This window comes from Coffea arabica, chromosome 8e (genome assembly GCF_036785885.1).
Source record: "Coffea arabica cultivar ET-39 chromosome 8e, Coffea Arabica ET-39 HiFi, whole genome shotgun sequence".
NCBI classification, from domain to species: Eukaryota; Viridiplantae; Streptophyta; class Magnoliopsida; order Gentianales; family Rubiaceae; genus Coffea; species Coffea arabica.
Genome location: NC_092324.1, coordinates 7,750,078 through 7,765,116, shown reverse-complemented (window position 1 = coordinate 7,765,116; position 15,039 = coordinate 7,750,078). Strand labels below are relative to the sequence as shown.

General features: G+C 36.6%; 1 protein-coding gene across 2 annotated transcripts; it reads left to right on the top strand.

The window, feature by feature from the left end:
* The first annotated feature begins 2,258 nt into the window (after positions 1-2,258).
* On the top strand, positions 2,259-15,039 carry LOC113704088 (WAT1-related protein At4g19185-like). 2 transcript variants are annotated; one of them, XM_027225743.2, is made up of 7 exons: positions 2,267-2,833; positions 4,240-4,302; positions 4,410-4,526; positions 4,656-4,941; positions 5,858-6,013; positions 14,289-14,440; positions 14,602-15,039. In XM_027225743.2, the coding sequence occupies exons 1-7, from the start codon at positions 2,595-2,597 to the stop codon at positions 14,780-14,782; spliced, it is 1,194 nt and encodes a 397-aa protein (XP_027081544.1). In that variant the 5' UTR covers positions 2,267-2,594; the 3' UTR covers positions 14,783-15,039. The 2 variants fall into 2 exon arrangements, with proteins under 2 accessions (XP_071916772.1, XP_027081544.1); XM_072060671.1 differs by lacking the exons at positions 14,289-14,440; positions 14,602-15,039 and adding an exon at positions 10,241-14,204 and having other exon boundaries at positions 2,259-2,833.

Here is a 15,039-nt window from a genome sequence, read left to right as displayed (position 1 = left end):
CTGCTATTGTTTCTTTTGGTGTTATTTTATTGCCTTAATAGTCCTTTTGTGTGTGGTACCAGCTGAATTCCTGAATTCTGCACTTAAGAGTAGTTGATGTACCTAGATGATGGGGGAAATTAATGTTCACCTTCGAACAAATGCAGTGTAAGAGACTATTCAGATGCAAACAATGATTCTTGGATATTGGTGTACGCAATGTCTTGTATTAGTCCATGCATTTGTCAGTAGATCACAGTCACTACCTCAATAGCACTGGGTCTTAAAGCAGTTTACTGGAGCTTGGCTTCAAAGCACATGCTCTGATGCTGATGCAAATTTCTGATTGTTAAGATGTTTGGAAAGCACATGAATGATTGTGGACTCCTTTTTTTACTTTTTCTTTCTTTGTCTGTTCCAGTATTCAAGAAGTAAGTCAGATTAAATGTTATTTTTCTTTTTCTACTGAGACTTCACAAACAAAATTTGACAGGAGTGTGCCAACGGAGCAAAATTGGAGTTTGCTATGGAAGAAATGCTGATGATCTTCCCACACCAGATAAAGCTGTACAATTGATTTCATTGAGTATGTGAGGATTTATGACTCTTAACATCCAAGTTCTGAAGGCCTTTACAAATAGTGGAACTTGTTGCCATTCTCACAATTTCAATCTAATGCTGATACTTGGTTAAGAAACAACATTCTTCCATATTATCCAGCCACAATGATCACACACATAACAGTTGGTACTGAAGTCACTGAGGTTCCCAATAATGTCTCTGCGATGGTAGTACCTGCTATGCAGAATGTTTTCATTGCTCTGAGAAAGGCTGGTCTTCACAAGAAAATCAAAGTTTCCACTACTCATTCTTTGGGTGTTTTGTCCCAGTCATATCCACCTTCAGCAGGGGCTTTCAATGGTAGCCATGCAATCTTTCTTTGACCCTTGCTGGAATTTCTCGCTGAGAATCAGTCACCTTTCATGGTTGATACATACCCTTGCTATGCCTACAGGGATTCCTCTAGCAACGTTTCCCTGGACTATGCTCTATTTGAGTCATCGTCCGAAGTAACCGACCCAAATACTGGTTTGGTTTACACAAATATGTTTGATGCCCAAAGATTGATGCTATTTACTTCGCTTTGATGGCTCTCAATTTCAGAACCATTAAAATGATGGTGACCGAGACAGGCTGGCCTTCCAAAGGATCTCCTAAAGAAACAGCTGCAACTATTATATATTTAAGGATTATCTCTTTGCTATCAAAATAACTTTCAAAAACAATTAATCTTATCTTAAAGATTTTTATTTTTTATAAAATTGTAATAAACAATTACTGTACACCTTCAAAGCTCAGGACCATTGAAATACATTGCTCATGAACTACTTCCTCTCGTTGCCGTATCATCATATCATATCTTATTACTATATAATAAAACGTTCTCCTGATTCTTATCCAACTTTAGTTTCTCGGTCCTACGTAACTACGTGACACCTTGCACAGATTAATTTCTATCTTCCTTTCCTTATTTTTCCTTGCCAATTTTTCTGTTTCTTCAGCCAATTGGTCTATCTCCTCGTTACCTCATTCCCAACCTTCCTATTTTCAAGATAAATTTTTAAAAACTGTTGTCTTATCATATATTTTCATTATGATAGACTAATTCAAATCCTTACATTTGAATTAGTGCTTTAAATCCTTCGACTCAACAAAAATAAATTAAAATGAAACAAGGCATCAAACTATTTCTCAACTCTTTTTTTTGTGTTTTATCTATGATTCATCATTATAAACTCGATGTATTCTCTAACTCTCGATGCAAGTGAATAAGTAAATGATGTGATTAAATTTGGAGTAACCATTCCACTGTGATATTCTCTTACAAACTAAGATTAGGTGCATCATTTACTCCATACTTTCTCATGCAACAAGTCACTTGTGAAAGAAATTGACAGTACAATATACCTGCGTCACCTAATGATTATTTTTTTTAATGCAACAAACCAATCATATGAAAAAAAGATTCACTGTATAATGGAAAATTTAATTTGTAAATACTTGTAATAATGAGTAGGAAATATAAATTAAATCCAGTGTAATTACTGCACCTAATATTTTCTCCAAAACCCGAAAATTTTCCCATCTTCTAATTGCCCCAATATGATCATCAACTTACATTACCTGTGTAATAAATCTGCAAAATCACATGATTCATTACACTTGAAAAAAGATACTCAGTGCCGCATTTTCTGTACATTCTTTCCTTTGGCAAAACGTGACACTTGTCTTCACTTGTAAGCATTTTGTGACCGAAATGCTCCCTATACCTCACCTTCAAACCCCACAAGACATCGTGAAAACAACGTTAACAAAGTCTCCTAAAACCAAAATCCCATCAGAGATCACAAACTGTACACGCAGTACACACACAAAGAGACAACAATCCCACCTTCCACAAATCCTCTGTTTTGCCGACTTAAACTCCAGTCCAAGGGCCGCCCATCCTCTCATTTGCTACCACCAACCATCCCTTTTTTCAAAATTTCCGATTAATCAGTGGATAATTCTTTTTCATGTGTTAACAGTAGAGGGAAGAGCGGAGGAGGGTTTATATGGTGTTGAAGATGGCAGCAGTATTACCAGGAGTTAGTGCTGGTCCTATTAATAACGCTAACAACAATGAAGCTTGGAGAGCCCATCTGGCATTGGCTTTGGTTCAGGTCTTCAATGGAGGGTACCATGTGATTACTAAAGTAGCTCTTAATGTGGGAATCAATCAGATCGTTTTCTGTGTGTTTAGAGACCTTCTTGGTCTCTGTATACTCGCCCCAGTCGCCTATGTTCGTGAAAAGTCAGTCCCTTTTTCCTGTATTTTCAATTGTTTGCTTTTGCTTTCTGTTTCTTGAAATTATGCGAGATGTAATTTATTTTTCTACTGGTTTATATTTGGATTGGAGGTATATGATTTAGGGAGGAGAAAATTCTTGGATGATTAGTACAAAGATAGGTGTAAAGAGAGGCTTTTTTGTAGTCAAGGATAGATATTTATAGATTTAACAGAGATATATAAAAGAACTTGGGAGTGTCGAAAACTAGGTATGGAATTCTATGGACGGATCGACAACAAGAACATGCATAAGGACATATAAGACAAACAGTATCTGGAAATGGTTAGATAAAATACGGTGGATTGGTAGATAAGACGTGGATTTGAGGAATTATTAGAAGAGGTGAGATATAAAACGGCTACAGATAACTAATAAAGATGCGGTTGGAAAACCTTATGGTGAAGGATCATGATAAATAGTTATATTCGGTCAAGTGCGATTTTTATTGTAGGTTAAAATAGATCAGTAGGATGAAACATAAGCTCTCTGACTGCTGAGAATGTCAGTTCATGTGAAGATTGATAACTTCATATCATTACTAATGGGCAAACTTAAAGGTTGTTCCCTGTCAACTCAAGGACTTGAAGAGGATGATTTTGGAAGGAAATAACAAGAACTTGTTTATGAATGGAAGTATACCTTTTTAAAGAGGGTTGGGGGCAAAAGAAAGCTATTATGCTGTGAGAGCAAATAAAATTCCAACAAAAGAGAGGGAAAAAAAATTTCTTTTCTGTAGTCTTTCTGTTGTATGTCCCTGTTGAGTGTCTTGTAACAATGAACTCTTCAGATTGTATGGACATAAGCATGAGCATCTTAATTAGAAAGATTGGCTGTCTGTTATCAGCTATGTTTAGATATTGATCCTCCAGTGTTAGTTGTCAGAACTGGTGAGAGTTGTCAAGAAAATCTATTAAGAGACCTTTGACATATTCTTTTTGTAGTTCAGAAATTTAGTTTAATTATATGGTTATGCTATTATTTCTGAGCTGAATTGCTTAACATGTCCTCTAGTCCCTTGTTTGTATAGCTTCTGAGACCTGGAGTTCAAGAGTTATACGGAAGTGTCTTCAACTGAGATATGAGGTTTTATTTATATGCTCTCTAGTGGATTTTTCTATATTGGTTATTGCACTTGTTGTTTCGGTGAAAACCTGAAGCCATGCACTACTGTTTCATTAGTTTGGCTGGCATATTATGCAGTATTGGCAGAAAAAGAGCTTTAATTCTCTTTTTAATTAGTTGTGCACTTCCAAGTTTTGATTTTATTCATCGTGGTGCATTATTCTCTCCAAACAACGGTTCTTTTTATTTGTAACTTATTACAGTGCTGTGTCATGAGATTGATTTTCCATTGGTAATTTAATTGCAGAAGAGTTAGACCTCCTTTGAACAAACGTTTACTACTGTCATTCTTTTTCCTTGGATTGACCGGGTAAGTTTAATGTTTTGACCTTGTTGCTATTTATTTATTTTATTTTTCATTTCTTGGTCCCTATAGGCCAATGTGGCCAATGTTTAATAGTCTTTCAATTTTTACAGGATTTTTGGGAATCAACTTTTGTTTCTTATTGGCCTTGGATACACTAATCCAACATATGCAGCAGCTATCCAGCCTGCTATTCCAGTCTTCACATTTATATTAGCTGTCATGATGGGGTCCGTCTTGTCTATTCACAATCTGATCTTAATGTTTTGAGTGTACTTGTGTCTGTGTTGATGCAAGATCTATTCCCTTGTTTATACTAGTTTCTGTATCTTTGTCTCATCTTCATGTTGTTTGTGCAGTACAGAAACGGTGAATTTGCTTAGAACTGAAGGTCAAGCTAAGGTTGGTGGCACTATTGTTTGTGTTTCTGGTGCCATTGTAATGGCTATGTTCCGTGGCCCTGTTGTTTTTGGATCTAAGGAATCAGAGTTTACAGTACAAAATGAAATTAGTGCCAAAGGCCAACCAGAGCCTGTTGGTTGGCTGATGTCCAGTTTTTTGGACTATGGGATTGACCACTGGCATTTGGGTGTTCTGTGCTTGATTGGAAATTGTATGTGCATGGCAGCTTTCCTGGCCATTCAGGTACTTGATTATTATCTCTTTTTGAGACGATGGTTTTGAATTTACTTGTTCTTGACATTTAAAGGATACTTTCTTTTTTAGTTTTTTTTTTTTTTTTGGGGGGGGGGGGGGATAAATTAGCATGGTTCAGGACATGTCTACAAAAATGGACACTGTCCAAAGAATATCCTTCTGCCTTTTGTAGGGCTGATACTGACCTGTAGTGGAAAATGACTTGGTTCTTGGTTCACATTCACCAAACGGATGAAAATAAATCCAGAAGCCTAGAAAAGGAAATTTGAAATATAAGAAACTACAATGGTTTAGATAGTGCTAGTGTAGGTAATTTGTGCATAACCTATTGCAGGTGAATGGAGATGTGCTAAAGCAGTCTAAACTACAGGACTACATTCCTGTTGTACAAGAATTGCTACTGATAATTAGTCTTTCAGTTTATACACGCATGCATTTGGGACGGAGTCTATAACAGAAATACTTTGGCGAGATTTAGGGTTCACTTGGGAATACATTCTTGTGGTTTTCTTTGGGTAAGTTATCTTATGTATAGTTTAATCTGAACTTTTGAACAAGTTTGCATGTTTTCATTGGGCCCAAATGCAGATTTCTGCACTAAGAGAAGTGAGAAAGTTAGGAAAAGTAGCATATGGTGCCACTTCTGTAAGTTGCTTGACCATCAGAAGTAAATTGGTGCAATATGAGAGACTATGGAAGGATATCTAGTAGGCAAGTTGGCCTTGCATGTGATAGAATGCTATGCTTTGAGGCCTAAATCTCATCACCTTACTATTTGGTAGGATTCTATGTAATACTTAAAAATTTTCCCATCAAGGCTGATAAATTTCTGAAATCTTGAACTATCTGACTGCGTTTCTTGTTTTTCTTTCTCATTTGGAAAACCTTTTCGGATACTTTGCAGGCTCCAGTTTTGGCAAGATATCCTGCAAGCATTTCAGTTACGGCATTTTCCTATGCATTTGGTGCTTTCTTCATGGTTGTAACAGCATTCTTTACAACAAGTGAATCAACGGATTGGCATTTGACGCAGTCTGAGATTTTTGCAGTATGCTATGCAGTAAGTTTCTTTTCATAATATTTATTTTATCTATTATTCCGAGGAATGTTGATGGTCATAGGTTGTCATAACATTTTGGATGAACCAATAATTGAGAACAGGTATTTTAGGAAGAAAATATCTAGTTACCGTATTATGAGTAACCAACTAGTATTTATAGGGGTACAAACCTAACAAACTATTTACAAAAATACCCTTACTAATTTATTATCTACAAAAATTCTTATATTCTCTTAATACTCCCCTTCGAGTTGGAGCATATTTATTATAAGCACCCAACTTGTTATAAATGTATTTCACCCTAGAACCCCCCTAAACTCTTGGTAAACAAATCAGCCAGTTGATCTACAGACGGTACATGAGATGTCTTGATGATTCCATCAAGCAATTTCTCTCGAATGAAATGATAATCAACTTCAATATGTTTTGTCCTTTCATAAAACACTGGATTAGACGCAATATAAACAGTCGCCTGATTATCACACACTAAATTCATAGGCTGTGTATGCTCAAACCCAAGTTCAAGTAACATGCTCTTCAACCAAACCAACTCACACACAGTGTGAGCCATAGCGCGGTATTCAAATTCTGCACTTGATCTGGAGACAACTGTTTGCTTCTTACTCTTCCACGACACTAAATTATCACCAACAAACACACAATATTCTGTGGTCGATCTTCGATTTGAGGTAGAACCAGCCCAATCTGCATCACTATATCCTTTAATATCAGTGTGTCTATGATTTTGATACAGCAACCTTTTTCCAGGAGCACTCTTAAGATCCTAAGAATCCGTATAACAGCATCCCAATGACTAGTACGAGGGGTCTCAAGAAATTGACTCACGACACTCACTGCAAACGAAATGCCAGGTCTCGTTACAGTAAGATAATTTAATTTGCCCACAAGTATTCGATATTGTCTAGGATTATCTAGTAATGCTCCTTGATCTCTTACTAATTTCACATTAGGATCTATAGGAGTATCCACAGGTCGGCAACCTAATATCCCAACTTCACTCAGCATATCGAGTACATATTTCCTTTGACATAAATAAATTCCATCTTTAGATCGAGCTATCTCAATACTCAGAAAATACTATAAATGACCTAAATCCTTTGTCTGAAAGTTTGCCTGCAGATTGGATTTAAGTTTCTGGATCCCCACAACATCAGCTCCTGTAATCACAACATCATCTACATAAAAAACTAATAAAATCTTACCAGCATTAGAATGTCGATAAAATACAGAATGATCTACTTCACATCTTGTCAGACCGATCTCCATGACAACAATACTGAACCGGCCAAACGAAACCCTAGGAGACTGTTTCAATTCATATAAGGATTTTTTCAGACGATAAATCAATCGCGAATTCTCCCCCTGAACAACAAAACCAGGAGGTTGTTCCATGTATTCCTCTTCTTCCAAATCTCCATGTAGAAATGCATTTTTCACATCCAACTGATGCAATGGCCAATTATAAGTTGCTGCCAACGAGATAAAAAGACGAACCGAGGTAATCTTTACAATAGGAGAAAATGTTTCTAAGTAGTCTATTCCATACACTTGAGTAAATCCCTTAACTACCAGACGAGCCTTCAATCGATCAATAGAACCATTAGGCTGCACTTTTATAGTGTACACTCATTTACAACCAACAACAGACTTACCAGAGGGAAGAGGGACAAGATCTCAAGTACCATTTTGTTCCAAAGTAGACATCTTCTCTTGCATAACTAATCTCCAATCAGGATGATTAAGAGCATGGGTAATGAACTTAGGAATGGAGACAGAATCAAGTGAAGCAACAAAAGAAGAATATGACATAGAGAGACGAGAATAAGAAACAAAATTAAAAATAGGATGAGAAGTACAATGCCTCTTACCTTTGCGTAAAGTAATAGGAAGATCTAACTCAGAGGAGGGCGTCATACCTGGATTTGAAGATTGAAAATTAATTGGTGAAGTGCGTGGCATATCAGGAGCTTTCTCAACCATGAAACGACGAGAATAAACTTGAAGATTAGGACGAGATAATCGAGATATGGAAACTGGTGGATTAGATAACTCAGGTAATAAAGAGGAAGGAACTGGTAAAACAGGAGAGAAAAAAGAGGGACACTGGTCTAACTCACAAGGCATACCATGTTTAATAAAATATGGAGTAGATTCAAAGAAAGTAACATCAATATAAGTAAAAAATCGATTTAAAATTGGACTGTAACATCTATACCCTTTTTGCGTTCGTGCGTATCCTAAGAAAATACACTTAATAGTACGAGTATCTAATTTATCCACTCCGGGAGCAAGCTGATGAACAAAACACACACATCCAAAAATACGATGGGGTAATTTAAACACAAATTCATGAGGGAAAAGAGTGGAGTGAGGTAATTGGCCTCCAAGAATATTAGATGGCATGCGATTAATTATAAATAACATGCAGTTAGAACTGCATCACTCCAAAATTGTTTGGGCACATTCATGTGCAACAAAAGTGTTCGAGCAACCTCGATTAAATGTCCAATTTTTCTTTCAGCAACTCCATTCTGTTGTGAAGTGTGAGGACAAGAGAACTGATGAATAATATCGGACTTAGTCATAAAGGTATTAAAAGGAGTGAAAAAATATTCTTTCACATTATCACTGCGAAGTATATGTACAGACACACCAAATTGATTCTTTATTTCTGTAACAAAAAAGCACAAAAAATGGAATATAGTTCTGAACGATCTTTTATTAAATAAAGCCATGTAACTCTGGAAAAATTATCAACAAAGATTACAAAATATTTAAAACCTAATTTTGAAGTGACTCGACTAGGATCCCAAATATCAGAATGAACTAACAAAAAGGATTCAAAAATCCGTTTATTGAATCTAGGAGCGAAAGAAACACGATGATGCTTTCCTAACTGACAAAACTCACATTTTAATGAAGACAACTGACTCAAAGTAAGAACCAACTTTTTCAAATTTTATAAAGACGGATGACCCAAACGACAGTGAATTTCAAGAGGAGAAACAGTAGCAGGACATGCAATCGAACCATTGGAGTTGAGAAAATAAAGACCATTATGCTCATGCCCTCTATCAATCGTCCTCTTTGTCTTCAAATCCTGAATGACAACAAAATCAGGAGAAAAAGTAAATGAATACTGTAGAGATTTAGTGAACTTACTAACAGACATTAGATTAAAGGGCAAATTGGGTATGTAAAGAACAGAAGACAGTGGAAGAGATGGGTTAATTTCTACAGTGTCTAGTCCTTTAACTTTAGTGGTAGATCTATCAGCTAAAGTAACATGAGAAAAGGAAGTAGACTCTTGAAAATTAGAAAAATTTTTAGAGGTACCTGACATATGATCAGTAGCCCCGGAGTCAATAATCCATGAGTCATTACCTTGTTGTGCTAAAGAAGCAAAGGGAAGAGATGCGTGATTTGTAGTTTGGTACTGTAGGAATTTAACATAATCTTCCTCGGATATAGTAAAAGTCTTCTGGGACCCATGTGCTGAAGAACTTGATTCAACTTGGTCAGTGGTAACCGCATTAGCAAAACTTTCAACCATAGCGAATAGCACTTCAAACAAAAAGGCAGTCAAAATTCGCGATGAACAGTATGCGTGAACAGTACTTTTGAACAGTCGCTTGAACAGTATGCATGAACAGTTGATGAACAATATCGCGTGACGCGATGACCAATATCGCGTGAACAAGACTTTTGCTAGATGTGTAACCCTAACCCTAGGACTTTTGCTCTGATACCATGAGAACAGGTATTTTAGGAGGAAAACATCTAGTCACCGTATTATGAGTGACCAACTAGTATTTATAGGAGTACAAACCTAACAAATTATTTACAAAAATACCCTTACTAATTTATTATCTACAAGAATACTTATATTCTCTTAACAATAATAATTCAGAATCTTCCATAGGCTCCTATTCAGGTATACTCAGAGAATGCTTAATCACTATCCTTTTGTTACCTGTTGTATAAAAAACGTAATTGTCAACATAATTAATAGGCTAATCTGTTCAATTGGATGATAAGCTTGGTTGCGGTTTACCTACATTGGCACGTGTGGGACAGTCTCTGTGTGTGTATGCAATTTTTCTTTTTGTGTTTTTATTTTTGTTTTTCATTTTTGCTTTTGTCTTTGTCTTTGCTTTTGTTTTGTGTTTGTGTGTGTGTGTTTTATTTTTCTTTTATGGGAGGCAGATGATAGCTACAAGTTGCAACCAAAGGATCAAGGAGATTGTAATGCAACAAATTTTTGGCATTTCAGCTTCTCTATCAATATCACTGAGGGTGTTCATTTTTTGCCTTGAATGGAGGGCGGCTTTAGAATGAGACTTATTTTAAAGCTCTGCTTGTGCCTACTGCGCCAAGGAAGAGATCCTCAAAATGAGATTAAATGCTTTCTCCATAACAGGTTTTTCAAAACCTGTGCAAGTGGTGAGACAGACCGGCAATAATATGTTAAGATGTAGACATGGGATGCCACCCTTTTTAACAAATTTGATTACTAACGTGCTGTTTGGGTAAATTGTTAGGAACAGGTAATAGAATATTTGGGAGATTGGGTGGGGTATGGGGTTCTAATGTGATTGCACAAAGTTACATCCTAGGGATGTTTTTTTTTTTCTTGTTTTGCCAAAAAGAGTGTTTTGATTTAGGCTTGAGGATCCTATTTTGTGTATTTCCTGAAGCTCAAGTTATAGGGTTCCTAGTGTCACGGGCCGACTGTCGTAGCTTCACCGACTTGTGCGGAACTAGCAATTTTTCAGCCTTTCTAGCTCAAAGATCACTAGTTCAGCCTTAACCCCTTGTGCGCCCAAGTAGTGTGGGTTGTACGGAAGCGCTAGAAAACGTAAGTAAAGTTGAGACTACGAAAGGAAAGCTAAAGAGAAAGGCTTTTGCTCAAAAGAGCTTGCTACTTCTTGATTGCTTGAATGGTTCACTAATTCAATGGTTACAAATGTGGAGGTCTTGCTCGATTTATAGGCAAGCTTCAAGATTCAAGATTGCTTTAAACTCTTATACTTCCAAGGTACACAAGCTTGCTCCCCAGAACGTTCCGCTATCCTCTTGAATGTTCCCTGGCTCTTTACTACACAAGTGAGAACCTCTAGAACGTTCCACACCATCCTAGTCCTTAAGTTTCTTATGTACAAAGCTTCTAGGCTCTACTACAACGTCTAGACCATTCCAGAGGTTATTTACAAGACTCTAAACACTTCTACAAACATATTAAGGCCCCAAAAGAAGTTCCACATGTTGGTTGTAGCCTCCATGGCTTTCCTCTTATGCGTTGCATCAGGTAGTGCCTCTACTTCTGGTCCTAATTTTTCACAGCATAATCCTTAGGATAGTGCATGTCTTGGCTGGTCAGGTGCACAGACTCGTGCGAACCGTGTCACTAGGATATTTCTTTCTAGGAGTTTTCATTAGCTAGGTACTCTAGTGCTCTTTGCCCCAGAGATGGGTCCGCACTTCATATTATCTGTGTAGAATACAAAGATACTGTACCAATAGGAAATTGGTTTTCGGATTTAGAGTAGAATGCAGTAAAAATGCGACAATAAAGTCTGAAGAAATGTAATTTGGATCTGTGATCAGACATATTAGGTGAGGGATTCTAGTAGGCATCACATATGCTGTAACTTTGAAAGTTACAGGCATATATGAAACTCCTTCAACCACAATCATTGCTTGTATTGCTTGAGATTTTAATTGTTCGCGGGAGTGTCTGAAAATCAAGGGTGGAAATACCTAAAATATAGGGATAAGGAGACAGGGTAACGATAGACTTGGAAAAATTTGTGGATAAGAGTGGTCTGCAAATTCCAATGTTGCAGTATCTGTAACATTCCTATTTTTCTTAGAAAAATAATAAGCGAGTCCAGGGAGGATGTATGGAACTTCTAGCTTGAAGTACAATAATGGAAGAAGAGTTAAATAGCTGCAGAGTTGAAAAAGAAAATATATGATTAGAAACCAAAGTGGCAGAGGAGGAAGTATTTTCCTGGTGCAGCGGGTAACAATTTGTCGGTCAGTTCCATCTAATCACTAACTATGCCTGCCTGATGCTTCTTTCTGATTCATAAAACTCTACTTATTATTGGTTACTTTACATTTTATTTGAGTATGGATTACAGCCTTCTGTTCACCGAAACACTATAATTGGCTTTATGTTTCTCTGCTTGTGGCCATTAAATGTTGCTTGTTCTTTAACTCTTCCTTGGAACTTCTGGCTGTGGATTGATCTTGTTCTGATCTTAATAGTCTATTTATGGGTGATTTTGGGTATTCTCATGGTCTTCTGCTCTTGCACTTTCAAGGCTTACATTGGCACAAAAGGATTTAGAGAACTGAAAAGATCTGACTAAATAAGATCTTTTCACTTCTACTGCTTACTTTAGATCCTGCCTTATTAATTGTGTTTGGTTAAAAACCAGTGTTTAGTAAACCTTTCATTTTCCAGTTCTCTTGATTTTCCGCCACAGAGAGGATGATATTACAGGCAAAAGGTGTTGCACCCTGTAGTTTTGCAAAATGTACTATTTATGAATATTCCAGTAACTTGGTTATGCTTTTGAAATCTTGCTGATCCCAAAACATTAATTTTACATTTGACTTGATGGCATTTCGTGATACATACTAGAAAGGATATATGGAAGCTTTAATGCTCCTTTGAATTATAAAATTACTGTATTGACTTTATTTGAAAAGTAGTCCAGATATTAAGGGCCCAGAAAAAGAAAACCTTTTATTGAGAACAAGCCTTGTTTATTGCACATCAAGAAGGTTTTATCACCTGTTCAATAAGCACTCTAAAATGGACAAATATAAACACGATGTGAATGGTAGTATTAATGATTTTCAGGGTTTAATTCTTACAAGGACCGTTTCTTTATCCTGTTCTTCTCTGCTTGCCCACGATGGTGATTGTCTTCTTTATTCTCTTACCAATTCTTCCTTTACTGTACCTCTTATCTTTCAGTTCCTTTTGTTCCATAACTACCCCTCCTCCCCCTCTCTCTCTTCCTCCATCTTACCAAATCTAGTCCCACCTCTACTCTCAATTTCCACCCAGCCTGCTGCAATATAACCACTGGTCTCCTCCAACTCTTCCATTGATAATCCCTTTCCCTATACCTAAGACCCTAACTCCAATCACTCTTTCCCCTTTAACTTTATGAAACCCTTTTTAATTCTCTTGTTAGAATCTTTGTTGATGTTGGACATAACTTTGTTAGTTTGATTATTTGGGTATTCATATGCAAATTTAAGGATTATTATGTTGTTATTTTTTTTGGGCTTGTGGGTCAGTATGTTGAAATTTGGTGATACTGCTATCTTTTTTGGAGCTGGAATTAGGTTATTTTGACATTGGCAACATTCTTCTTTTTCTTTTTTTTTTGTGCCTTTTAGTTTTGTGGATTTTGACCAATCTTAGAGTGGCTTGGAGATAGTCTTGTGGTGCTTGAAGATTGATAAAGATTGTTTTCTTTTTTGGTAGCTGATTTTGGAATTTGGAGAAGTACTTATTGTTGTATTAGTAATAAAAAAAAATTATTTCAGGGAAATTAAATGGAAAAAATGGAAAAATAAATAACAAATTTTTTCTAACCAAGCACATTTAGTTTCACCAGTTTACGAAACAATCACTTGTATCAAGCAAGTTATGATCTGTTTTAGTAAAAAATGGAACGTGTTTCGCTTCATGTAGAGCAAAAGAACATGAACCAAGGAACATAGACATATTACCAGAACAGACGCTAAGAAATGTCCTGTAGCTCTGTGAGAAAATATGGTCATTTTCTTACCGACATTAACCACCTTTTACTTGGATATATTAGCGAGGTTTCATAGTTGAACTTTTGAATAGCAAAGTCCGCTTTTAGTAGGTTTTGACTTCACTAATTGATGCTGCCATATTTCATGAAGCACAGTTGTTAGATTCTAAATGTGAGTTAAATTTCTAGCCGCTTGGGGTTAGATATTTATTTTGTGCAGATGGTCTCTTAAGTTTGGATTGATTTTGGAGCTCGTCACTTTGAGCATATTGTGATGAACTCCACTTAGTTGAGCTGGATTGGATATGCTCTCTGTATTGATATGCCTATGCAGCTGAATGTCTGATGTGGATCTAATCTGAACCTTTGAATTGATTTGCAAATTTTGACCAATTGAGCTGTTTTTGATCTCACCTAATATTGAAAGATGTAAAATCCGTGATCCCTCCCGATTTTCTCTCCTACAGGGAGTTGTTGCATCTGCCATTAACTACGGACTCTTGACATGGTCCAATAAAGTTCTTGGTCCTTCTTTGGTTGCTCTCTACAATCCGCTTCAGCCAGCTGCATCAGCATTCCTGTCAAGAATTTTCCTTGGGAGTCCTATTTATTTGGGAAGGTTATGCTCTCAAAACCACTCTTTTCATTTGTCCTTCCATTTTAAACATCAAGCTCTTTTTTGATAACTAAAATTGAAATGAAAACCCTTATTTTATGTGATAGAACATAAACAATGACTTTGTACTGACACTATTGTGCAATCTTTTAAAATGGAAGCAGCATTTTGGGAGGATTTTTGATTATAGCTGGGCTTTATGTGGTCACTTGGGCATCCTATAGAGAAAAACATGGAGCCATAGGCACAAGTCCTCACACTTCTCGATCAGAACCTCTCATTCCTTACCAGATAGGAAACATTTTCAGAGGGCCTTCCACCTCAATTCCAAAGATTGTGGATTGATCTACACAGGATATACAGAGCTGTCATTTAGATTGTTCCGTAGTGTACCAGCCATATTATTCATCAAGCTTTACGAAAGTTCTCTTATACAAGTTCTTGATGTAGGGAGCCTTTGTTGCAGATTTTTATCTTCAATGTCATCATTATCATGTCTGTTTTCGGTTACGAGGAGGGGCCAGAGGCCCCTTAACAGGGAATTAACCTGGGGGATTGTAATGTCTTTTCATTTGGTCAATTTGTTTGCCTTATTTGCAGAA

Bases quoted from the DNA above. Each gene is read 5' to 3' on its own strand.
- LOC113704088 (XM_027225743.2), top strand. From the start codon at position 2,595: ATGGTGTTGAAGATGGCAGCAGTATTACCAGGAGTTAGTGCTGGTCCT. The intron at 4,303-4,409 runs GTAAGTTTAATG...CAATTTTTACAG, and splicing joins TTTTTCCTTGGATTGACCGG to GATTTTTGGGAATCAACTTT. The intron at 6,014-14,288 runs GTAAGTTTCTTT...TCTCTCCTACAG, and splicing joins TTTTTGCAGTATGCTATGCA to GGAGTTGTTGCATCTGCCAT.